Below are 26838 nucleotides of genomic sequence, written 5' to 3'. Positions count from 1 at the left end.
CATGAGGGAAGGGCACAGTGTGTGTGTGTATATGTGTGTGTACGTGCGTGGAGGGGGGATGAGGAAGGGTTTCTCTTTCTTTCTCTCAGTGCTCAGTTAATCCTGCTGTCAGTTGGTGTTAAGGCAGCAGTCTAAACGCCGGATTCCAAGAGAGAGAGCGGCACAGTACAGAAGGCAGAGCAGAAAGGAGGAGGAGGAGAGAGAGAAAGAGACGAGAGGGGGGGAAAAAAAACAAATCTATGCTTGGAACTGAGGTTCTTTTTCGCCAATGCAAAAGGGAATATGCAGCACATTTTTGCCTTCTTCTGCACCAGTTTCCTAGGGACGGTGTTAGGGGCCAATTTCCCCAACAATATCCAGATAGGTGAGTTTGAGATGCTCCGGAGCTGTGGCTCTATTTGGGAGCGACTCTCCCTGGCAAGCAGCGGGGGGATCTGACCAATTCATTCCCTTCGCTTGCAAAGAAAGAATGTGTGTCTGTGTGATCTGCAGGGTAGATTTTGATGTGGATAGAGCTGTGTAGGTTGCTGAAGGGATCATCATAGCAGGGAGGTAGCAATTCTTCCGGGGGGGGGAAATCAGTGCCTGCACCAAAAAGTGCCTCGGAAATGGAGGAAGCAAAAAAACCCGTTTGTTTGTTTGCTAAGGAAAATACCAGGGCTGGTGCTCTGCATGGGGGGACGGGGGTGGGGGGGAGAGAGACGGGGAGCGGGGTAGTTAAAAAAGCACCTATTGCATTTTATTTTTGGCAAGGTTTCTCGTGTCTAGAGGTGGAGTACCTGGCAGAGGAAACAACACTAGATCATCTCGGTGGTTGTTGTTGTTTGTTGTGAAAGAATAAGGCCAGAGCTAGTCTAAGAAGATGTTGCATTCAAATCTCTTTTCATTTCATTCCACTTGCTTTCCTTTAGTACTGGCAATTCCCCATGTCTTTGTCTCTTGCCCTCCCCCATTCGATAATTTCACAGTTTCTCTCATCCCTCCCCCACGTTATTATTATTTATTATTATTTTATTATATGCAATTGGGTACCATATCTCTGCTCCTCTCTCTCCCTTGTGCATAGGTCTCTTTCTATCACCCCTCTCTTTGTAATGCCAACCGTTTGCTAAGCCAATGAGTTAAAGCAACTCCTGGGTGAGTCCAGCTGCACAGCTGGTGCATTTATTGCTGTTTATGCTGCTTTGCTTTCCCCGTCCCCTCCCTCCCAGCCACTCACCCCCAACTCAGAATTTATTTGACACCTCAAGCTTTTTTCCCATTAAAAAAAAAAAAGATGGATGGATGCATACTAACAGGTTGGTTTTCCTTTGGCAGCAACACATAGGCATGAATTTTTTTTGGTGCGCAAATGCCCCCTCCACACTCTTAGATCTAACCCGTGTTGAAAATGTGCAAAGTGCCTTTCCTGCCAACGGGCAGCTCTCTGCGCTGCTGGTTCCTTGCTGATTTTCCAAGCAGTCTGCTTGGGAAAGTTGTAATTAATCAATAGACCTTTTTATTTTCATTCCATTAGTCACTCTCTCTCTCTCTCTCTGCTTCGTTTCCTGACTTGTAAATCAGGATAATAAGACTCCCTTTTACATTTGTAAGGACAGCAAGAAAACCCAGCTGTATAACCATAAATATTAAAATAAAAAGAGTTTGGAAGGAATCTAAACCCTCATGCTCTGGAATATAAACTGACCTCTAAATCTTGGGGGTCAGCAGCAAACTATCCCTGGGGTCAGGTTATCCCATCAATGCCTACTACAAGGTTTCTTACAACTTCCCCTGAGGCAGCTGGCGCTGGCCACTGTCAGAGACAGGACGCTGGGCTAGATGGATCTTGGGTCCAATCCAGTCTGGCAAGTCCTATCCGATTTGCTACCTTGTACTATAATTCCAGGGCTTGCCTGGGATCCTGGCAATCATCTCCGTGGGCAAACCCCTTCATGGTCAGATTTTTGACTGGTCTTGCAGGCTTTGTCTGTTGTCACCTGTAAAACAAAATGCTGGTCTTCTCAGTGCAGCAAACTTCATCCCTGCTTAGCAGCAGGTGGCCTGTCAAGAAGGCTTAATTCTCCGCCTTTACAACAACCGTCTTAGGAGTTCCTCTTCCCTCAGTCCCCAGCCACCAATTATTATTCCTTCTGGGTCTGATTCTGCCAGCCTTACCCCTGCCGAGTAGCACTTTACTCTTTGAGTAAAGTAGCTCATTTGAATCCATTGGGCTGTTTGTGGTGAGTCGGGGGGCAGAATCGAATGTGGGCCTACAGACGGGTGAGCTGCATGAGGTGCTGTTCTCCACTGGTTATGGGGGGTACAGAGATGCTGTTCTCCCTCATAAGGATATCCTGGCAGGACTTCAGTTCTTGTCCCTTAGCCTTATGCAGGAGACTTACCCCAAATCAATTGGCTCAATCCCATCCTGGCTGCTGCCCGGCCGAGGGAAATGTGTGAGCTGGCATATTTTTGATACATGTCTGACATAAGGTACACGCTACAAAAGATGCCTAAGCCCATACCCCCTGGTTCTCACCGTACTGGGAAGTTATGGAGTTCTAGCCACACGCGAGTAGCATTCGTTGAGTGCAGGAGCAATAGCTTCCTGTCAAAAGACTGGTTGTAACAAATAAGCCTTGCAATATGGATGCATTTAAGACCTTTGCTTTGTTTTGTTTTTTCTCTCTAGGGGGATTATTTCCTAATCAGCAGTCCCAGGAACATGCGGCTTTTAGGTTTGCATTGTCTCAGCTCACAGAACCCCCTAAACTGCTTCCCCAGATTGACATTGTGAATATTAGCGACAGCTTTGAAATGACATACACCTGTAAGTAATGGCTTTCCACACTCTCTCTCTCTATTTTGTGGCTTTCATCCTGGCTGGTTTCTCCTCTGAAATGAGGGATGTACGTAGAGGGGCTCTTGCTCCCAACTTGATATCCTCCATCAGCTCCACGTAAAGAAACTCTGTACAAGAGATTTCTGATTCTGTTTGTTTTGTTTTGGGACTTGGGCATTAGATATCTCTGCAGTTGTTCATGAGATGTCTTATATTTTCTCTGTTGATGATTTTAAAGCACTATGTAAAAATCTTGCAGTTTCTCTCTCTCTCTTAATCTCTCCCACACTTTTCATGTTGGGGTTTCATTTCAGTTCTTGCTCCCATGTTTGTCATAGCCCTGATGTGATGCAGACCCCACTTCTGGGCGTGGAATGGGTTACTTAATATGAACACCTCTTTCTCTAGCCTTAGTTTAGCCAGGCAGCATTTCTGGTGGAAGTAACAGACAGCTGTAAAAAGGGTGCTAGATGCAAACAGAGGATGAATTTAAAACAAGGGACATGCCCAATAATGAGAGAAATGGGAGAGGTCTGGTTTCAAGTTCTGCTGGAAGTATCAGCACCATTAAAGTGTTTCTGAAAAAGAACTGCCACAGCAGAACCATGAATATGGCTTAGCTGCACGGTACTAAAGAACACAGCCGACTGGACGGCTTCTCGTTATGTGCGGTAGTTGGGAGCAAAAAAGAATGCATCACCAGGTAATATCAGGATTAGCAGCAACAAAAAGAATGGGGGAAAAAAACCCACAGTTCAAAATGGGAATACTGCAGGGCTCTCCTCTTTGTATTGTGCAGCCCAGTGCTTTGTTAGAGAGACTAGAGCCTGTTGTGACTTGATGCACAAAGAATTCTTTCATTTGATCCAGTGTTATACTCATCACTTTCAATCCGTGTGTGTATTTAAGGACTGGCAGTAGGGACTGGAGGGATATAAGAAAGCCTTCTTTTTGTGATTCCTGGTGCATTGTTATTGCCTAACGTTTGTAGTATCCTTTTGATTCACTGAAACACCCTCTCTGCAGTTTAGTCATGTGGCTAGCCAGATTGATATGGATACAAACTGTTCTCCTCTGCTAAGAAATGCACAGGGGAAAAAAAATGTTCTCTTGGAAAAATAACCCAGTACGTACAAGCGGAAGAATTAACAAAGTGTTTCTTTAGAGGAAGGAAGGTTACATGTTTCTGTTGTGAGGTCTGCAGAGAGATTTGAAATCCTGGAATTCTTCAGACAGCGCTAAAAAAAAGAGAGAGAGAGGTAATAATTTGGCCACTTTTTCACTGTAGTAGCTAATGACTACTGTAAAGATTTTTTTATTTTCCTTAATAGTCCTTTCTGAGCCAACTGGTAGGCTTCCCTCAAGCCAGAAAAAAACTATTTCAGGTCAATTCAATGAGACTTTATTGGCAGAACAAGCTAAACAAGCATTGCCAAAGTATAAGAAAAAGACAGACCCCCTCTGATATTCGTCAAAGGAGGATACAACCTACCCAGGAGAGGATAATGGGCTGCGTTTGGGATTGTCCATTCCTGATCTGGTAGCAGGTAGCTAAGCAGGACCTGTGGAATCTGATCTCAGGTGCAGGACTGTCTCACAGAATATTGTGTCTGATCTTCAGTCCTCCTCCCTCTGTACACCTGTCCCCGATGACTGTGTTTACTCCACAGCCATTAGTGATAACAGCAGGCCCATGAGTCTTTTCACACTTAGGAAACCCTGTATCATTAGTACACAGGGGGTGTGGGCTGACAAAGGCTAAATGAAAGCGAGCTAGCCCCCCAAAGAGATGGAAAGCTTCACTGGCTGGATGTTATATTTAAGTTTTATGTAGGACACGTTGTCCTAGATCAGACAGACAACGCGCTCCATGCAATCCAACTTCATTTATTCTCAATTTTTTTTTTAATTAAAAGCTTCCCAAAGTCTGTTCTCCAAGGCTATGGAAAGCAGCATTTGTTTTAAAGGCACAAAAAGGGAGTTAATCCAGTCATCTAGCCTGAAAGTAGGCTGTGATCTCCTGATGAATTCCCCTCCTGAGTGCCAAGCCTAGACATCTGCAGGGTGGAAAAGCGAAGATCCCTTTATTTGTGGTGAATAAAATCCCTAAGTGCTTTGTGGACCTATCATTCTTGGAAGATAATATACATGTTACCAATTAAAGCTACAGATTGTTTGTTCCCATGGAGATACAGAAGATGCCACTGTTTCTCTAACTTGAATTACCTGCATCCCCAAATGCTCTGCCCCTGGTGCTTCACGTACCAATGAGTCTAGCATGGGACCTGAGTAAACTAATAGATCGGACCCTTGCAGCAAGCACTGCCTCATGCTAGAATCCAGTCTGCCACAGTAACCAGTGTCCTCGTGGGCAATTCTAAATGCAAAACCAGTATTAAGAGTTGGCGGTCCCTGCAGAAGTACGGAGCCGAGCTAGGTAGCATGCGAGGTGCTGACAAGGTAGCCGCATGTGCTTCAGCAAAACGACAGTGCCTGGTGCAAGAGGACAGCTTGCAAAATGCATTTCATCCACCATTTGTGACACGGTCTACTCTACCTGCCGTATAACTCTTTACCCAGTAAGGATGGATACGCTCTGTTATCACAACTGGTCAATTCACTCTACAGGATGTAACCCGTCACCCCCGTGATGGAACAGGGATATGAAACCAGTACTGATGCACAGAGCTTTCACATCAGTGAGGATGTTGGATTGACAATTATGATCTAATGTCCCGAAAGGCAATAAACCAGGTGGAATATCCGTCTGTTGCAACTGGTTGCCATGCCATCAGTCAGCGGCGATACAGCACCGCAATCAGCTTGTGATTTCTGATGCAGCTGAGCTTGGCATTTATGCTGTTGCATAATTCCAACTCAAAGACATTGGTTAACTTAAAGGTATGTACTACAAGAACTTTAAACCCCTTATCCTAGCCCTGGAAGAAGAACATTACATTTAAAAAAAATCCTCTAAGCCTTATGGAAGTATGAAAATAACCAGTGACCGTCATTTAAATTCATATCCAATAACCTCTCATTTCATGCATGTGGTTAATGACGGTACTGGCATGTGAAAATTCACTGGGCCCATTCTAATAACCATATTAACTCTGACCCAAAGATACAGGGTAATGTGTTGGCTTTGTGTTTGTGTCAGTGTGTGTAACATAGCCCCCCACATGGCTGGTTTACAGGGAGAATGAGGGACTGACCACGGTCATTAGTTAAAGGAGATACCCTACAGCTCAGATGGCGGTAGCTGTATTTGTGTATCTTTTATCAGAGAGAGTTATTTTGGGAGAATACTAATGTTACAGCCCACCCGACAACAGAAGTATATGCCAGTGAGAGGTTAGTATAAAGGGCAAAATCGTGACATTATATAGCAGGGTTAGTACTGGAATTCAGTGGCCCAAAAGATTATATAGAACTTTCCAGTCCCCTTCAGAGACCCGAGCGCAGATTCTGGCTGCGGTCGTAATTGGAAATTAATGTTGTGGTCTCCAGTGAGCTTTGTCTACCTCACAAAACCCACCATGTACTTTGTGTTGGGACTGACTGTCCGTGTCCGCTCAGCAGGAGCTGCTGGAGCTCAGACGTGAGAGGTATTGGTAGAATGGTGTGAAATGCCGGCTCCTTGAAATGCAGAGTGCTGCAACTTAGGACTCCGCTGCAACTGCATAGCTAAGTGGAGGACCATGCTGAACAAAGGTATTTCAGTCAGGGATCAAAGGGCACTGACAGAGTTGTGTACAAGAAGTTTGCACTCAGCCTGCCCCTACTGAAGGTCAGTTTTCAGCTCGGCTTCTACTAGGTCTCCATTGAAGCATGAGTAACCTACTGTTGGGTGTGCATTACAGATCTCCTCTGTGCCAAGGATATGAGTTGTTACAGCCCCACATTACTAAGCAATGGCTTTTAGCTCATGCTTTTTGCTCTGGAGGTGCATGGTTCAATCCCTAAGGTGTCAGTCAAGGACAGTGGCCGTCATTCATTCACACCACCACTTGCAAGTAAAACCACCTCCTGAAAAGTATTAGCATTTGCACCCATATAACCGACTGGATCCAATGGGTTTTGGTTGGTGCAAAGGCTAGTCTTTGTGTGTGCCTAGGTACCAGGCAATTTAAAGGGTTGACACAAACATTTGCATTCGTGGCACGGCATGCAGGTGTTTGCACATGCAAAGTGCATGAATTTTCAGCTGCATGTGCGTGGAGGCTGAAAATCCAGACCATAATACTTTGTGATATCATTCTCCATCTGTGCATGTACAGTGCCCATCGCTGATTGGGTGATCCTGAATGGGTACTGCTACCGGACTAATAATACTATTAATAAAATCAGTGATACTTTAGAAAATGAAAACAAGAGGAATGAGCTTCTGTTGTAAAACTACATAGCAGAACCAATTAAGAAGAGATCTGTCCTGATCTCCCATTATTTGATTAGGTTCTTACCTATAATGCCAAGATAATTTGATAGCAATAATAATACATAAAGGACTAACCAAACACAAATTATTTTGTTTGTTTGCTTGAGACACCCATGTGCATACAGTGCTTCTGTACCGTGCTCTTTATCTCTCAAATTACCTTTTTAAAGGCAGGAAGTAAGACACACATTTTAATGTTCTCAAATGATGATCTAAATGTGATTTAATTAAACAATTATTGTATGTTGAATTAAAAATCCCTTTTTGTTGACAAACAGAGCGGTCGCCATTGCTCAGAATGGTGCTGCTTGTAATTATTCCGGCAGCAATCAATTAAAATGCAGTTTTGTAATTAAACGTCCTCAATCCCGGAGAGGCCTGTCCTAGGATACTATGTAAATTTTGCGGTGGTGTAGGGCTGGCAGGGGTTGAGTAGTACTTTAAAAATAATGTAAATAGCGTACTTCTGCAGTGATAGATATGCCTACTTAACACAATCTAAATGAGCAGAAATACCTATTTAATGTCAAATGTCATCTACTTAATGCAATAGCTTCTGCGAATGAATGCATCTCTTTAGATTTTATAATAAGATGTAGCCAGGTGTCTTCTGTGAACAATGGAGCATTGTCAACTCACATTTAAGTCAATGGGTGTTGAGGGTGCGCGCCACCCTGTGGGATCGGTTTTACATTGATTAAAAGCTAATGGTTGTTAAATGAGACATTACCACCATACAGTCAAATCCACACATAAATAGGGTAGGTAGGGGCTGAAGGGGGTGAATTTTGCCAAAGATCTGCAAAGAGTGGCTCCCAGAAGAGAGGTGGGTTAAGCTCCTCCTAGAGCTGCTGGAGAGCAGCTGCTTTCCAGCTCCCATGAGAGTGATATTATCATATTGCTTCTGCCCACAAAATCCTGAGCTGGGACCTCTGCTGGGGGAACATGCAGGATATGCCTACCAGCTGGGTGGCTGCTAGTTGACTGAGCTTGTTCTGGTGTCTGGCCAGCAACTAGCAACAAGGATGGGATCTGGTCCCTTGTGCTGCTCCCAAAAGGAGAGGAAGCTCAGAAGACATGCACAGAGAAATTTGTTTTTATGACTGCTGCCGCCAGTAGGGGGAAGACATTTGACATGTCTAGTATAGTCTTTGTCTAATCTATCTATATGCTTAGATGGCCTTTGTCACTATAGTGTCTGATCACCAGCAGACTGGGAGAATCCCTGTTGGAATCTCATCTGAAATAATCTGTAGGCGGTATGGACAATACCAGATTGCTGTTTGGCAGACATGACACTACTCTGTCTGTTACATAGTGTTAAACCTCAGTGAATAGGATTCATAGAGTCAGGTTTGTTTGTTTTCTTTTATCAGAGGACGGGAGGATATTTATTCTCTGAATGATGACATTCGTTTTCCTCACAGGCAATAGGAGAGGTGCCAGGGGTGTGGAGAAAAGCTAACGTGACAGCCATGATAGGAACAGGGGGAATTTTACACCTGCAAATCTAACCTGTCTCCCGGGATGGATCCCAGACATTAATTAGTGACAAAAACGGGACAAGCCTTGCATGGGTAAAAGGTGGCCAGGCAACATTAAAAGAGGGGATTTTAGAAAGAGTAAGCAGTGGTGCAATTACGTCCTCTGTGTGCTGATCACTTTTCACTCTTTTCTCACCCCTTTCTCTATCTGAAATGATCTATAAAAGAGACACAACTGAACAATTGAGGCCTAAATGTTGCATTTAGTATATTAAAAAGCTCTCTGTGTGTGTTGAAATCCTAATGAGGATATTAAGAAGAGTGTCATAATGAGGTTTTTTTCTGCCCAAATCCAATAAAAATAATTATTTTTAAATGTATATTTTCCCTTTTAGGGCTGGAGATGCAAACGCAACAGCACTGTGCTAGGGCATAGACTCATAGCAATGTAGGGCTGGAAGGAACCTCATGAGTCACCAAGTCCAGCCCCCAGCGCTGAGGCAGGACCAAGTAAACCTAGACCATCCCTGACAGGTGTTTGTCCAGCCTGTTCTTAAAACCTTCAGCGACGGGGATTCCACACCCTCCCTTGGAAGCCTATTCTAGTGCTTAACTACCCTTATAGTTAGAAAGTTTTCCCTAATAACTAATCTAAATGTCCCTTGCTGCAGATTAAGCCCATTACTTCTTGTCCTACCTGCAGTGGGCATGGAGAACAGTCGATCCCCATCCTCTTTAGAACAGCCCTTCACATATTTGAAGACTGTTATCAGGTCCCTGTCCCCCCCTCAGTGTTTTTTTCAAGACTAAACATGCCCAGTTTTGTTTAACCTTCTCTCAGAGGTCTGGTTTTCTAAACCTTTGATCATTTTTTGCTCTCCTTTGGGCTCTCTCTCAAATTTGTCCACCTCTTCTCTAAAGTGTGACAACCAAAACTAGACACAGGTGAGGCCTCACCAGTGCCAAGTAGAGCAGGACAATGACCTCCCATGTCGTATTTACAATACTCCTTTAGTACACCTCAGAGTGATATCAGTCTTTTTTGCAACTGCATTGCATTGTTGAATCAATGTGTGATCCACTATAACCCCAGATCCTTTCCAGCAGTATTGCCACCTAGCCAGTCGTTCCTCATTTTGTAGTTGTAAATTTGATTTTTCCTTCTTAAGTGAAATCCTTTGCAGTTGTCTTCTTTGAATTTCATCTGGTTGAATTCAGACCAATTTTTTTTAATTTACTAAAGTTGTTTTGAATTCTAACCCTGTCCACCAAAGTGCTTGCAACCCCTCTCAGCTTGGTACCATCTGCAAATTTCATAAGCATATGCTCAGTTCCATTATCCAAGTCATTAATGAAAATATAGACTAGTACCAGACCCAGGACTGACCCCTGTGGCACCCCACTAGATACACCTTCCCAGTTTGACAGAGAACCATTGATAACTGTTCTTTGAGTATGGTCTTTCAACCAGTTGTGCACCCACGGTTATAATAATTTCATCTAGACCACATTTCCCTAGTTTGCTTATGAGAATGTCATGTGGGACTTTGTCAAAAGCTTTACTAAAATCAAGATATGAGAAGCAAGAATGAAACTAGTCTCAGCCTAGTTGCAATGTCCAATTTGAGTGACATGCCACAAAAAACATAAGAATATGAGCACCTTATGCGTAAAAAGTTAATTAGAATCTTTAAAATCCTCCCAGCTGGAATTTTCTAAGTTGGTACTTTAGTAACACAGATAAGAATTATTCTATTTTAACATCATCACTTGGAACAGAGGTAGCTTTGTCTTCTCATCTCAGAAATACACTTGTACGTACTTGGGGCCAGAGTGACTCACAATGAGTAGGCAAGGAAAGAAAGTGGGCCTGTAAAGTGCTCCCCAGCATGAAGAAGGGTATCAGAAAATCTGGCCACTAGCAATCCAGCATCTTCTCCACACAGCATATGTCCAAATAACACATGTCACTGTTAAAATAGTGTGTACTGTAACTGTCCCTTGGTCATATGCTGACCCAATCAGCCGTTTGCCTGCACAGTAACACTCGCTAGTTGATTTCCTTTCACTGCTCTGTAATAGCCGTACCCAATCAATCCCTCCAGTGCACTTTTTAAAAAATGTTTTTATTTTTTCTCAGTAACTTCTACCCCGCCCTTGCTCCACCCCGAAAACTGTTTAAACTTCAACCCTTGCCTCACCCAGCTCCAGGGCTATAGAAAGGAGATGTGCTTATGCTTCATAACCCTGACTGATCTCTTTAAGAAAGTGACAGCGAGAGGCAGCAAGAAACAGATGCAAATTACCATGCTCAGGCTTCAGCGAGAGGGGCTTTTTATATTTGTGTAGACAAAGTAGAGTACAAACAAGACAGATGTCTGACGTTAGTAAGTAATGGTCAGCTGATGGCAGGGCTCTTATGTGACCAAAAAAAAAAAAATCTTGGTTTTGACTAAATAACAAAGGTCCTGGAAATCGTGGTAATGGAGACAGAGCAGAAAGGTGATGAGAGGTCAAGGGCTTCAGGGACTGCTGTTAGGCCCGCAAAATTCTTTTGATGACTTAGATGCAGTATGCAAGGAACTTGCCTGACTTTAGTTTGCCCTTCTTTACTTGGGCAAAGTTTCATTGAGCAATATATATAAGCATAGTATTCAGCTGTGGTTTTCCTGCTACCTGCCCACACAGCTGATGTCCCCAGAGCTTCTGAGCCAGTTTGTTTTGCATCCATGCAGCACTAACATACCGCAGAAGGCTTTGCTCGCAAGAATGGGTGGGGGTGGAGCTCTTCTGGACTGTGTCAGCACCTAACAGGGGAGCAGTAAAAATTAGGTGGGATTGGAGGGAGATGAGAATTCAGAAGAGATCCAGGAGGCAGTAACGCATGGAGGACAGTGGAATTCTATGGCTGAGGAGAAGACAGGGAGAAATGCTAAGAGATGGAGTAGTGCTAAGAAAGGAAGAAGGGCAGCAAAAATGGAGGGACTGGTGGCAGTGGTTATAGCTGTTTTGGGAATATTTTGACAATGATGCCTTCAAGGCCTGATCCACAGCCCACGGTAGCCAATGGAAATATCTGACTTCAACATGCTTTGCATTGGGCCCATAATCCCTCTCCTCCCTCCCACGTACATACACCAAGAGGAACCTGTGCCAGCTGCTCCATGCTGGGTTCCTTCCCTTCTCCCTTACCACCTGGGGCTATAGGTTGCTGGGTTTAGAGGGGACGGGAAGAGGTGAGGGGTCCAGCCAGGTTCTGCTGGATCCTCTCCTGCAGAGCAAGCCAGCATGAGTTCCTGCAGTAACTGGTTTCCACCCCCAGTGTTCGGAATGCTGGCTCAAGGGAGCGACCGGCACCACTGCATCCAAACATCAGCACGGAGGCAAGAGGCCTCCAGCAATTCACCCACGAGCTCTAGCTGTAGGGAGTGGAACCTGCCAAGCCTGGGGCTGGGCTCAGACCCTGCCCCCCACCACATAATAAATGCAGTGGAATGCCAGACTTGATATCCCATAACACCCCCAGAGTTACCACTCTGCCCCTGTGTTCTAGTGATGATGAAGAGAACTCTGGGTACAACGACTTGCTCTCCAGCCTCTCTTCACCTGCTCTGTGGTGCCCTTACTCAAATTTGTTTCTAGAGGACTACACCCTGCTCCTGTCTCAGGAACTTTGCTGACCCCCACTCCCCTTCTTCAGTCCCTGCTCTCAGTGCTTTATTTCAAGGCCATGGCTCACCCTCACGTAGTCCCAACACGCAGCCCCTGGCCATGAGGCATGGAAACCTGCAAGCATTGCATGAGTCGAGCAGCTACCACTAGGGAGTGATACTGCCTGCTCGAGGACGCCAATAAAATGAGGATCTGCACTTTGGAAGAACATCATGTAGTGAAGATCTGGTCTAAAGGTGACAGCCATGTGGATTATGCCTTAAGCAGGAGCACACCACAAGGGAGAGGATTTAGGCATGAGCATGGACAGAGGTTTAAGACCCTCTGTACAGTGCATGGCACCTGTTGGGGAAAGCATACAGAATCAGCAAAGGAAACAAAAGCACCTATTAGAAAGTATTGTTGTCACTGTAACAAGGGCTGGGCTGCTGAGATATGCTGCAGCCAAGAAGGAGGTCTGGCCTGTAGGGAATTCAGGAGAAATTTCTTTGTTCAGAGGATGATTAATGTATTTAATGAACTACAAAAGGAAGTAATGGATGCTTAAACCACAGCTATGCGCAAAAGACTGTTAGAGAGGGAGGGGAAAAAACCCATGATTTCAGGCTGAAAGCTCAGTAGCTATATCCTTGTAGGTCAGCAGACTAGGAATGGATTATGCAGACTTCCCTACCTCATCGTCCTGAAATGTTATTAGATTGTAACAGCTATCCTATTGCATTTAATTTAAATGCATAGCTAAGTGCATTTAGCTGACTTAATTTGAGTTACCTTAGTCTCCAGGCTCTCCCAGTCCTGGTGCTGTTACTGATTAGACATTGCCATTTCTGCCAGTCAAAACCCACTGCTGAGGGTGAGCAAAGTGGATGGCTGTTGTCCAGGGGCTGGCCTGGTGTCACCTCGCTCATTTCCAATGGAAGCATAAGTGGAGTTTATAGGAAAAAAGACAGGCAGACCAGAGCCACTGAAGGACAAGGCAACTCAGAAGATTGCTATCTAGGATGCAATCTTTCATCATCCATCAAGACTGGCAGTGGTCAATAGTTGTTACCATCCGATACCTGTTTGGGAGCCCACAGGTAACAAGCTGGTGAACTCAGTCTAATTGCTGGCAGTGAGTTGCCTATAGCGTGAGATGTTATCAGAATGCGATGTCAGTCTCAACAGAGAGACCTAGAAGTGAATGGGTAGAAGAACCTGTTCGGTCTTCTGTAATCCCACCAATCCCTCCTTTGTGGGAAGCCTACATGGACCCTTCCCATGCTGTATCTGTCCTGTGGGTTAACAGGACTTCAGCATCAAGGGGCTAGCAAGCCATCACTTAATCATATAGTTACAAAAATGCCCATATTCATGGGCCTATTGCCACCTCACTCATTAGATTCTGGGATTACTGACTGCGTAATCTAAAAATGTTATCAGTGAGGGTAATTAACCATTAGAGCAATTTACCACGGGCTGTAAATCAGTCAGTGGGCATTTTTAAATCAAGCCTGGAAGTTTATCTAAAAGCTCTGCTCTAGGAATTATTTAGGGGGAACTTGATGGCCTGTGTTGTACAGGAGGTTAGACTAGGTGATCACAATGGTCCCTTCCGGCCTCGGAATCTAGGATAAAACAGGAGCCATCCAACTGAATGATTATAAATAAATGAAAAGTACTAGACCCCCCATTTCAAACCCAAACTGTTAACAGGACATTCCAGATGGAGCCCTGCTTGCTCGTTGGTATCGTGCCATCAGTCATTACGGTGCAAACTCACTTCCTGCCCTGCACAAAGCCCTTGCAGATAGAGGTGTTGTGGGTGCTGGGTCCGCTTAACTATGGACTTGATAGCTCTTCTCCAGCAAGCCCCTACACCTCTCTCTGTGCCAGCTTGTGCTGAGCTGGTGTGGAATACAGCCCTACAGCAAATACCCTCTCCTAGGCCACCGGCATTTCAGAACCACTACAGAGAGGCTTCTCCCAGCAGCAGCACTGGAGTCCTCTCATGGCCTCGGCTGTGTCATAATGGCTAGTTTCACGAACAAAAAATATACACCAGTGGCAGCAGATAGATTCAACAGACAGAGAAGAAAAATCTGGGATGTGGGGGTGATATTTTGACACTCCAAGCTCATAAGTCTTTCAGGCTACCTGCTAGGAACCGCACTCTCAATCATCTAGCATTTCTAACCCGTTTTCTAATGTATTCAGGGAAGTTCCAGAGTCAGCACTAACTGTCCAATCCCCACCATTTGTCTATTAGTTTTAAAATATAAACACCATTGCCCAGAATCTTTCCCACTGCTTGAAGGGTTCTGGAACACGGCCGACAACTGAGCAGAGATGATTGCGCAGAAACAGGGAATCCCCTTTGGAGGACGGATGGCACCTATACGGGGACCTGTTGAGGAAGAGGGGGATGGGGCAGAGAAGAAAGAAGGAATCCGTGCCCATAAGCCCATCTACATGCTCCACCAATTCATTCTTCAGTGCTTAGGGCACAACATTTGGCATGAGCCTTAAACTGGGTATGACACTTTTTAAAAGTCTTGATACTTTACTAAAGCAAATAACGCTACCTGGCACCAAACATTTCCTTTCTTTTTCTGCGAGCAGCAAAAGCCTGTATAAAGCAGAACTAGACTGAATGATTCACAGCTGTGAGAGCTTAACATTTCTATTAGGGAGCAAAGAATCCATATGTGTTGTATCAACCAGGCAAGGTACTAACAAGCTTCTACAGGACTTTATTTTCAAAGTGGAAACCTCTTTACCAAGCTGCTGCTGCACCTTCTGTAGCTCTCTCCCAGCCTCCCAACTCTTCCCCCCTCCTTCCTGTTTCCTGTCCTTTCAGGCTCCCAGCAGCCAGTGCTCCCAATTCTAATAATTACAAGCAACATCTAAACACCACAATAGGCTCATGGAATATTAATGGCTTGTATCAGTCTCTCCAGAATGGTCCCATCCTTCTGCACATGTGCAGGATCTGCTGTTGCTCTGAGATGTGTTTCCCTTCTCTTGGCCTCTCTCACGTTTTTCATTTTCACACGCTTGCTGCTGTAATTGTGTTTGCAGGCATATAATAAAGATACACTGGTTTGCTTCTGCTGTCATTTTATACAGATCTCTTTCTCTTTTCTTGCTCCCAGGCTGTCATGGTGTTCCCCTGGGATCTTGTGGGCTGGGCTCAGAAGGAGCCTAAAAATGTCGGTCTGTGGAGGATAGTCCTCCAGATGTTCACCATAGCATATTCAAAACACAACCTAGGGGTTTGGCTGTGTAACTCCTACTGGCTTTCATGGGAGTAGCCCAGCTAAATCTCTGTGCACTGCTTTGACCATTTAGAGACAAACATCTTATTTTCTTTCCAAATCAGAGTCTTGCCAATGGGAAATTTAATTTCTAAGCTAGCAAGTTTTGTGCAGCCATTTGAGATGGGTCAGAACCAAATCCCAAAATCCAAACAAACGCTCCTGGGGATTTTAAGGATATTCAAAATCTGAACCCACTCTGGATCTGAATTTTTAATGGTGGAACCATAACCCTGCATCCAAACACACCCAAACTTTGAGGTGTTTGAAATCCAGCTAGATCCACATTTCCTGGCTTGAGTCTGGCTCAGGCAGAAATTCATGGTGCTTCCTAGTCACAAAACTAACAAAGCAAATACAAGTTAGTTAAAAACTCTGGTCCAGGAGGCCCAAGCCTGGGGACTGGAGGATTGAGGCATGATAGCCTTGCTTTGTGACATGGAAAGAGCAGCCATGGAATAGCGGGAGCTGGTGCAGCTCATGGTTGATGTGTATTCGCATCAGGATTGAGGTGTACTGAGCATGCAGTGGGGGGAATGTGCTGCAGCCCAGGACTGAGGAGCATTGTGGCTGTCGTGGTGGTGAAAAGGGGTCCATGTCTTTAATCACAGATATGTAACGTGTGGGGTAAGCATGTTTTTCCCGTGCTATTCCTGACTGCAGCTGAAGCGACTAGTCCTTCACTTGCAGCAACAGTAAGTTTTACATTCAAAATGTTCCATCCCAAGAAAGCTGTATCTGACAGTATCTCTTTATTGAAGAGCAGTGACTGGAAAGAATCTGGAGGTTGGCTTCATGTCACTCCTTTGTCCTCTTCTCTCTTCTTTTTTTTTTTTTTTTTGGTATTATGAAAACGAGAAGCAGCTGTGAGCCCTTCAAATCGCAAATGGAATTGTGAGCGCCGCTGCCTCTGCTAACAGCTCATTTATTACCAGGCAGCAGACAGCTTCCGCTGTGCTGCTACAGTCCATTTTGCCTAAAGATGCTGCGTGGAATTGAAAACAATTTGCTTTAAGATCTGGCACGGGGGCCAGCCGAGAGTTTGTGCATTCAGAGGGACGCCTCCCTTGCCGCCTTTTGCTGAATCAAACAGAACAGGACATGTGTACACATGCCCTGGGGCATGCGCAGAGAAAGGCATGCAGTACAGTGACCCAGAACTCTTTCTCCTGCAAAGTTGAAGACCATCACCGCACTGGGAAATTCTTTAAGTGAAGCCGGGTGGGGGGGAGGTTGGGGAAGGGTGTTTTGTTTTCAACCATGTCAGAAATATTGGGAGGAAGGCCAGGAGGTAACTTTGGCAGATCGGTGTTGCACTGAGCCAAAACCATAAAGCTGTATCGTGTACATGCTGTAAATGCTCAGTAGGAATATGATTTTTGCTCAAAATACAGAGATTTGTGAGCTGATGGCATTTTAGGCTACATTATCTTTGTCTCCGCAGTTATGAGCTCACCCCAAAGTTTCTTGCAGTCATTATCACAGAGCTTCTTGGAATAGGTGATCAGGAGGAAGAAAGCACTGGGTTCTCAAAGTACTATATATGATTCCAGGGAATTTGCTGTCCCAGAGGTCAATGGGAGAGCAGGTAAAACAGGTTCAGTTGTCACTAAACTACGCCACTCATGAATTATTCCACGAGTAATCCAGGGTTCTATGTTTTCTCCCTACAAGGAAGCCTGTGTGATAGGTGCCTGATCCTGCACCATTGACTTCATTGGGTGCAGGATCAAGCCCTATATTAGGGACAGAAGATGCCATATGCTACAATTTATTTCCTCTCCGCCCCTCTCTACTTTGTTTGCAGTTGCAGGACTTTGTTGCAGTCATTTGCTGCTTTTTTCCACCCTGCTGCATTTCATGTGTGTGACTGCTGTGATCCCCGCGATAGCTCATAGACTTTAAGGTCAGAAGGGACCATCATGATCATCTAGTCTGACCTCCTGCACAATGCAGGCCACAGAACTTCACCCACCCACTCCTGCAATAGACCCCTAACCTCTGGCTGAGTTACTGAACTCCTCAAATCATGATTTAAGGACTTCAAGTTATAGAGAATCCACATTTACAGTAGTTTTAACAAGTGACCCATGCCCCATGCTGCAAAGGAAGGTGAAAACCCCCCAGGGTCTCTGCCACTCTGACTCAGCGGAAAATTCCTTCCCAACACCAAGTATGGTGATTCCTGCTCTAGCTGTCATCTGCTACCTTGGACTCCCCATCTGTCTGTCTGCATCTACCTGTTGTCTCTCATCTCAAAATGAGTGTGTAAGCTCTTTGGGGCAAGGAACATCTTTTCATTGTGAGTGTACAGCATCTAGCAGCCTGGGGCCCAGATCCTTGATTTGGGCCTCACCTAACCCAATACTCATAGGGCTGGTGGAAACCTTTCTGTTGAAACTGCAATTTTCTGTTGAAAAACATTTTTGTCTAAATGAAATGTTTCCTGAAAAGTGTTTGCTTTCTGTGGGATTTTTTTAATATTTTGTCCAAAAAGCGGAATACACAAAACCTGCAATAATTCATTTTTTGATAAAGTCTGAATTTTTCTTAAAAAATATCAGTTAAAACAACAAAAAAATTGTTGCTGTTGAAAATTCTGTGCAGAAGTAAAACCCTACTTTCTAACAAGCTCTAAATACGAATAGTAAATCCTAATAAAAATCTGCAGCAGAACACAAACCATATGAGTCACAATGAAGTTTTATTCCCAGGATGTTTGTGTGAGCTCAGCACTTTTAAAAAATTCCCATCTGTGCTTTTAAAATATTGTTTTATGACAACCCCAAATTGTGGACAATGAATCACACCTTGAACCCTGATGTGAGACAGCAAATCTCAAGGCAATCTCAGCATGCATATGAATTTTAGAGCACTTGGACAAATTGGCTGTCAAACCATAAGCTAGTCTGAAGCTCAACTACAGCTCAGCTGAAACCCAACTCTCCCAGGTGAAAAGTTTTGCTGAAGGAATTTATCTCCAGGATTGAATGAACCAAGGAATTCCTCTCTCTCTTCAATGCTTGTGCAGACAATGGCAGCAGGTTTCTTTGTACCGCTTCTTTTGTAGAAGTGCCACAAAACTCCTGTAGGCTGAGGATAAATTGAGACACAAACAAGCAGATTCAGGGAAGGGCAGGTAAGCCTGTGCATTGAAAGACCAGGAAAAAGAGGGGTACCTTTATGCAGGGTGTAGAATTGAGGGCACTCAACAATGAGGACAGGAAGAGGTGAGGGCAGAGGAAAGCCAAGAGCTAATTGAATGGCGGGGGCCAGCGGGGGTTACACCCACACTGGTGGAGACAGAAGGCTCTGATGTGGAGTTAGGCAGGATTCTGTGAGGATTTAAAGCAGGTAAATCCCAGGTGGAGGTTTGTGCCTTGCTTTTCATGAGAAGCTTTGATTATCAGATTATCCCACCTTGAGATGATGTTGATGATGATGATGACCGCAGATTTCCCAGATCCAACTGGGCTTCCTTTATAAAATGCAACTTCTTTCCCCACAGCCACCCGAGACACACTGCTTTCAGTTTCTTCGTTCCCCATAGGCAAGGCTCTTCTTGCGGTGCTTTAAAAATAATATGTGCCATTTGATAGGCTCCAAAGGCAAATAAATTTGCTCTTCACATGTATCCTGGGATTAAACGCCTCTGCGAAGGATGGTTTGGCATTATCCAAACTGAGAGATGAAACCCACTGTGCCCACCCCCGTTCAGATTCTGGAGTTTGGACGGCTGGCATATCATTTGTACGGGTAGCAGGGATTTATTAGTGTAATTTTTAGGGCTGCGGGGTGGGTTGCCTGCATTTTGAGCCTTTCAGCCTTGGTGGTTATCTCATCTTAGGCCTTGTCACACTGACCAAAGAACTGTGTGGAGATGACAGCAGTAGAGTACGTTCGAACATGGAGGCAGCAAAGCGAATCTATAATCTCCGACGTACTTTGTAATTCTGAGTTTAATGTGGATGCAAGAACACTGGAGATGGCCTCAAATGTGCTCTTTAAACACACATTTGATGCAGTTTCGCCCCATCCACAGAGGTCGGCCAAACCACCCAACAAAATGGTGTCACTGAAACCAGGCCTCAACCATCTTTAACCATGGTTTTTCAACTGATGACGCCATAGTCTGAAAAACTGATAATGTCTAAGGCCATTTCAGTCTCTTCTCTGGGTAAGGAAAAGTGGCATGCCCATGGACCTGACCATAAACCCCGTGAAGTCAGTAGAGACTGCCACTGATTTCAAAGGGCTTAGACTCACGTCCCAAATGGCCCCATCCACATCTTTGAGATACGCTGCTACCCTGTCTCCTGTAGGTGTTTTTGAAGCTGTCTCATCTAAATACTGGGCTAAGGAAGCAGACACTTACTACACTGTTTTAATGAGCCCACACAATGACGTGGGGGGAGGATAATGAGGATGAAGCAGAGTAGGGCCCCAGCTGTGGTGCACGATAGGAGTCACTGGACCGGTGCTACAGATGCAGTGGCAGTGTGATCTCAGCTGGAAAGCAGGCAACCAGCCAGAGGCATGTTCTTTTCATGACTGCCAAGACCTGTAAATGGATGATGGGAAAAGTGACCCAGGTTTGTGTATGGTGGGGAGCAGGTTGTCACTTCTTGGGACCAATGGGAGACCCTACTTGCCATCCCCAAGTTTGACAGCCAAGAACCATGTGGCTAAGGGGCGCACAAATGTCTGGGTAGGTGGATGGCTGGATAGACTACCCATGTATATAAGGCATTAAGGAATGATTTCTCAGGCATCAGTTTCACACAGGATGAGCTGCATTCACTGGAGGTGCCAAGGGGCCATTTTGGACAGCCATGGTATTTGTTCTTTGCCATCTGTTCTTGTGATACAGTTATGGCAACAAAGAACCATGTAGGTTCATTCACCGCCTCTCCATTTTGAAGTGACAGGAGAACAATTTACCCGCTCATCTTTAGCCCAAAACAGGGCACTGTGGTTTGGGCCATATGGCCAGGCAGCTTGCCTGACACACTGTTAATATTGTGCTGACTCCTCTATGAGTGCAACAAGGTTAAAGCCCAGGAGGACAGGAGCAAACCATTCCATAACTGCCCCAGTGCCCTTCCCTTCTGCTCCCCACAACAGGGCATTTAACCTGTCAAAGAAAAGAAACACACCTAGATTGATACGAAATGCCACTCCCTGCATGGAAGAGTGAGATTTCACTTGGTTTATGTTCTGTAGTAACAAATTGCCGTGGCCTGGCTCTATGAAAAACAATGTCAATCTATAGTCTTGCAATAGTGTAGTACAATAAAGCATAGTACCATGATTCTGTAGCTGAGCAGAACATGGCCCTTTAAGGGAGTCAGATATTTGAATGTCTCTCCTCTTTACAATCTGTTTTGCAGAAAGTTTACGTCCAGCCCCTCTGCACAAGGAAGGAGAGTGTTCATATTGGTTTTGGACAGAGCTTTATCCTTAGGGGGTGCGCCCTGCGCCCAGGAAGTGTGCAGGTGACCATCAGAGAGTCCCTGCCCCAGAGGAGCACCCAGGTGGTCATCGGAGAGGCCCCATCACAGGAACATTTAAACTTTTGGTATAGGGAGCAGTTCAGACTATTTGTAATAGTCTACCAGGCTCTTTTTTTTTAAAGCTTTAGGTAATCGTTTTGTAGTGAAGTAACTGAGGGGCTGATAATATTGGATAAAGTCAAACACCCAGATGTTAAGGGCTATAAAATGCCCTTTGCCCTTCAATACCAAGCACCTCTAGTTGCCTATGTGGTATTCAGTGCCTGGAGGCGGACTGTACCGAACAATGATTTTGTACTGTCGACAAGCTACCATGAGGGAGAAGGCTGAGAGGCCACAGAACTCATTTCACTTGTGGCCTGAGCCACACATGCCCTCAGCTCTCCTGGGATGAAAAGTTAGTGGGTGAGTGCTCTGATCCTTTCTATACATTCTGCCAGCTTCCTCCTTAAAAGGGCACTTTTCAGGCTGCTTTGGCAAAAGCTGGGTCTGGCTGTGCTGCATTAAGAGAATAAATGTCACTATAAAAATGGAAATCCCATTGCAGAAAATGAGAAATCAATATCCTCTGAGGAGCATGCCTTCTGCCCAGTCCCATTGCATTGCATCGTAACATCCTAGTCCTTTCAAAGACAATAACCTCGCTAATTAAATGACCGGTAGAGGGGAGGGAGGTGAACGGAAGGGAAGCCGGTGTGTGGACCGAACCTCCAGAGAATGACATGTTCCCAAGTGTCTCTGTGTTAAAAGACTAAATTATTTCTATTTTGAGCTTTGTAGCCTTTCAGGATCAGTGGAGAGTTTTGGGAGGCAGCTGCACCAGTGCTATGTTGAGAGTGGTTTTGACAAGCCTAATTTGGAGACGCCATCCGTAAACCTCCACTCGTGCAGTCTCTAAATCAGGGCTGACTTCAAGGGGCAGAAGGCGAAGTAAAGCTCTTCTTTCCACCAGAACATCTGAGGAATTTAAGCTGGAGCTTCAGCAAATTTAGCCAGGCATTTCAGCAAGCTGTCAGCTTCCCGAGCAAACAACACCTCACACATAATCTGGAGAGAGGGCCTGAAAATATATCAGCCTAGATTCGAACAGCAGGGTTGGTAGCAGAGCAGGACTCGGGTAGATCTGACGATAGGCTCAGGACTGTAATTGAAAGGCATGTTGCAAGCCAGAGAGTGGTGTATTATCAGAGCATGTAGGAGGCTGGGGTGGAACTGCAGTGGGTGCCACAGGTTAGGAGAATTGGGGGGGTTGGGGGGGAGGTATGACTTTGTAGCAGTGATTAAGATGAGACTTGGATTTCTCAAATGTGAACTTGGCAGAAAAAAAAAATCTAAGCACCGCCATGGCATTATAGAGGTACACGGTGCTTTGCAGAATGAAAAGTAAGACATTGTCATAACTTCAAACCTATCATTTCCTCACAGAACTTATGTTCCTCTTTACCAATGTGGGATCGTTTCTGCTTTAGGCTGATCTTACCCTCCCGCCCCACAATGAATCTGCTGCATTCTGCCGGCAGTCCCTCAGACGAGCTCCAGTGGGCTGGAATCTTTGCCTCTTCTGAAAGGGTAGCAAAGGATTAGGGAGCTCATCCAATGGATTTAGACACTGTCTTCTGAATCAATTTTAAGCAAAGACCCAAAGCAGAGAGAAGAGAATGGTAGTAGCAGGGCATAGTGCCCCCTTAAGGCAAGGTGCAAGTTCAGCATGGTCCTGTTACAGATTTCAGGCAAGTTTCCATGGTGCATGGGAACTATAGGGCAATACAAGTGCATCCCTAGCAAAGGACAGAGATGATAAATAACCTCCCTTTCCCATCATGCCTTGCTGGTGAAGCCTTTAGTTCACATGCTCTTTGGGAACTGCAATCCCCGGAATGCCTCCTTCCAAAGTCTGGAAGTTTCCTTACAGGGCCAGGATGCCCCAGGACAGTGATAAAGCCTTGGGGCTGGGGGGATGGGGTCTATGGAGGGCATCATCCTTGTTAAATGTCCAAAATATTTGTTGGGCAAATGTTTCCTCTATGCTGTCGCATGATGTGACGTCCACATTTCTGTGATGCTAATTAGCTGTTTAAAGGTTTTTCCAACTATGGCCGAAGCTCCCTGGACTTAGCAACGCTATGGAGATTTAGCAGACAGTGTAAGCGGGAAAAGCACAAGAGAGGAGAATGGAAAGCTGAAGTTCTATGCCTGTTAACGGATGGTTTTCATAAATTATATGTGAAAGATGTCACGTCGGTGGAGATGGGAAACAGCTGAGTGGATTATAAAAGTACTCTCAATGGACCATTTTAATACCTAATTTTTTAAATCTCTTATGTTAGGTGTCATAAAAGCTAATTCTACTGGAAAGGATAAAAATTTCTCCTTGGAAAATTGGCTGGCTGGTGATTAGAAATCTTCAAGGGGAACATGTTGTTAATTAGTGTGAGCTACCAAACTGAGGGGAGGTCAGTGATGCAAGGGGAAATGCACCAGTCTTCCATTTCTAGAGACTTGAGTTTGGTCACAAGTGAAACACGGTCTGTGGTTATACCCTTATCCGTATTGAGGGCATTGTCCCCATCCCAAAACAGCCTCTGAATTCAATGCCGTTTGCAGTCTCAGCTTTACAGAGGCCCAGGGCTGGAAGGAGATGACAGAGAAGGTTGATGGCAGAGCTATGGTAGGGGAACCATATCTGGAAAAAGCAGGAGTAGTGCTAGGTCAGGACTGAGGGATGTTGGCAAAATCGTGGAGCCTGCATGATGTCCCGTGAGGAGCATTGAGGTGGTAACATAAGACACAAATGGGTGCTGGTGCACATCAGGGCTGAATTCCTCCATTGCTATCAGCCTGCAATTTCTTGAGCCCCAAATCTATTTTTAAAAATAACAAATAAATTCGATGGGTGTGTGAGAGAACTGACAGTCTTTGTCCTGGCAAAAGGTACCAGGGATTCCAGTCAGCCTGTGATTGTTGGCCTATGACATTTCAGGCATGCCAAAGCGTCACTCCCAAAAGTTCTACATTCCTGGAAACTTCTGCGTGGCCCAGTACTGGCTCTGCCATGTTGGGTACCCTTGTGACCACCATCTGGGCTGAGATTTTTAAGCAGGCAGATTTTACTGCACATTTCCAAAATAATTTTGTGTGTAGGAAATGAACTACTTCCTTCTCTCCCTAAACAGTCAGAGCCTAAGATACATTCTAAACAAGGGTTTATTCTTCATATGCCAAAGGCAGCTCTATGCTGATACATTTCACAGAGTGAAGGATCCTTGTACTCTGTGCATGTTTTCCAGCCTGTCCAGGTTGTCCTTTCTCCTAGAAGAATTAATCTGTGTGTGGGGAGGAGGAGGAGGAGGTTTGAATTGTCAGAACAAGGGCACACAGCAGTATTGTATTTGCAGTGTAGAAATGAGCCCATGTTGGAGCATTTCCATAGGGAGGGAGGATTTGGCCCACAATGAAATGACACCAAAAGCAATTTGCCAAATGAAATTACATAGTATTAGACCTCAGGCTGTCTCCTTCTGGGGAATGCTCCCTGCAATGGGCTTCAAAAAGACATGAGCTAAAGGCCTGAGCAAGAACATTGCAGCCGAAAGCTTACATGTAAGGGTGAGCAGGCAGGAAAAAACAATCTGCATTCAAGTCCCAAATTCTCCAGTTGGGGTCGAGAACATGATCTCAGTCACTGCAAGATGAGCCATCTTGCCTCCAGGCTTTTTCTGTTCTCTGGTATAATCAAGTAAGAACTGAATAAAAAAATGAATGGAAGAAAGACAGGATTTGTTTAGATGAATGACCCGCCCCTTTCCCGCACATGGCACAGCTGTGATTCTCTTACGGGGGAAACACCATCCTTGTTGATGTCACACCAGAAGTTATTAAGTAGAGAAAATCCATAAGGAGAGAAATGAAACGTTATGCATGGAGAGCTGTTAGTTGAAAGAAAAGAAAGGGGAACAATGTGTTTTTTTTAAAGTCTTTCTTTTAAAAAGAGTGGGCTGTGGGGTCCGATTTTAATATCATTTACACCCCCTCCACAATGCTGCCAACTCTTGTGATTTTATTGTGAGTCTTACAAAAGTTGGGGTTTTTCATAAATCCCCAGCGACTGGAGTCATACTATATTTTGTGAGACTCTCAGCTTGCATTTTAAAAAGAAAGTTTCTCCCTCTCAGGGTTGTGGAGATAAACTTGAAAATGTGAACCGAATATGTTGCTAAAAGCTCATAAACCAGAAGGCACATAAAAAGATCCCAACATGTATTATTATTTTTAACGTCATGAGGTTTTAAACCAATGCTATGGGGGGCTTGACTTGTGATTTTTGTAGGCTTGGGGTTGCCAACCCTTTTAGACTAACGGAATTCCACTGTGGTCAATGGATGGCTCCTGATTGACACCAGTGTACCTGAGATCTGAGTAAGACCCCCATGGAGCAAAGATTGCTGTAGATCATTTCCCAGTTAAACCACTTTGGCTTGTCATGGTCAGTGAAAACTAACACACACATACACACACAATTGCTACTTACCTCCAATGTTTCAACCTCCACCTCCCTTGGTGGGTTGCCAAGCCCCTGGGGTATCTCACTGTAGATGTTTACAGGAAAGTCTTCCAAATACTGGTGTTCTCGGGCCTAAAAACATGTGGAGGAATAAATAAAAGTTAAATCTGCTGATTATTTTTCCACCCAGCATGTAAGATTCTTGTGAATGGCTTGCCAATGCAGTCCATGCCCCCATTGTGTATGTGTGGGCAGATGTTACATTCTGCATGCAGGTGCCCTTTGGATAAAGTCCTCCATTACTATGACGATGTGCAGATGAAATACCCACTCACTAAGGTGTTCCAGCAAAATAGCAACACAGTAGTTGCGCACCCGCCACGATTCAGTATCCCTTTAAGTAGAAGGGATCTTTCTCTCATTCCATCCTCGTAATTACCCACTTATTTTAATTATTGTTCAAATCAGCATCACACATTTGTAAAGCCCTGAGCCAAGGAGGGTGAAAACTGATTCAGCCCAGCAAACTACTGCTGGTGACAGCAAAGTTGATTTCCTTTGTATTTTAGACATTTCATTTGAGCCAACACCTTAGAGCGACTCTTCCTCAGCTCAGATCTTTTCTGTGAAATTCAGGGGAGGGACTTGAGTCCTTTCCTATCCAAATGAATAGCCCATCTGTTAATTAGGTGCCATCTGGCTTTCTGATAGACTATGGAGGTGGTGGGAAAAGACTCTGGGATGGAGGATTGTGCTGCCATACCCAAACCTGGTGGAGCTTTTACAAATGCCAGCCATGCTCTTTCTTTTGATTTGCTTTGGAATGTTCCGGATTTGAATTTTGTGCCCACAGAAGTGTGCGAGGGGGAAGGCGGGAATCTAAACAATGTGTAGAGCCAAGCAGAGCCCGGACAGGCAGAGCACAAGCTTGCCAGGCACATCTCTGCCAGCCAAATAAAAACAACCCCATTTAGTATTATGCACTATCCTTGGAGGGCAGTATTGCCAGATGCTGTATGAGGAGAAGTAAGGTGGGGAGATAACACTTTACAGAGTTCAGTGCAGATACTCCCATGCAGGCAAAAAGCAGAAGGAGATGCACATAAATGG

General features: G+C 44.8%; 1 protein-coding gene across 4 annotated transcripts in view; it reads left to right on the top strand.

Annotated features, from left to right (window-relative positions):
• The first annotated feature begins 282 nt into the window (after window positions 1-282).
• The window catches only part of GRIA1 (glutamate ionotropic receptor AMPA type subunit 1), a 157507-nt gene continuing 130951 nt past the window's right edge, over window positions 283-26838 (top strand). For all 4 annotated transcript variants that reach the window (XM_077823714.1, XM_077823713.1, XM_077823710.1 and 1 more), the window contains exons 1-2: window positions 283-364; window positions 2675-2812. In XM_077823714.1, the coding sequence (XP_077679840.1) occupies window positions 283-364; window positions 2675-2812 (220 nt within the window). The remainder of the gene's footprint in view (window positions 365-2674; window positions 2813-26838) is intronic.

This window comes from Eretmochelys imbricata, chromosome 8 (assembly GCF_965152235.1).
Source record: "Eretmochelys imbricata isolate rEreImb1 chromosome 8, rEreImb1.hap1, whole genome shotgun sequence".
NCBI classification, from domain to species: Eukaryota; Metazoa; Chordata; order Testudines; family Cheloniidae; genus Eretmochelys; species Eretmochelys imbricata.
This window is presented reverse-complemented; position numbering and strand designations above follow the sequence as displayed.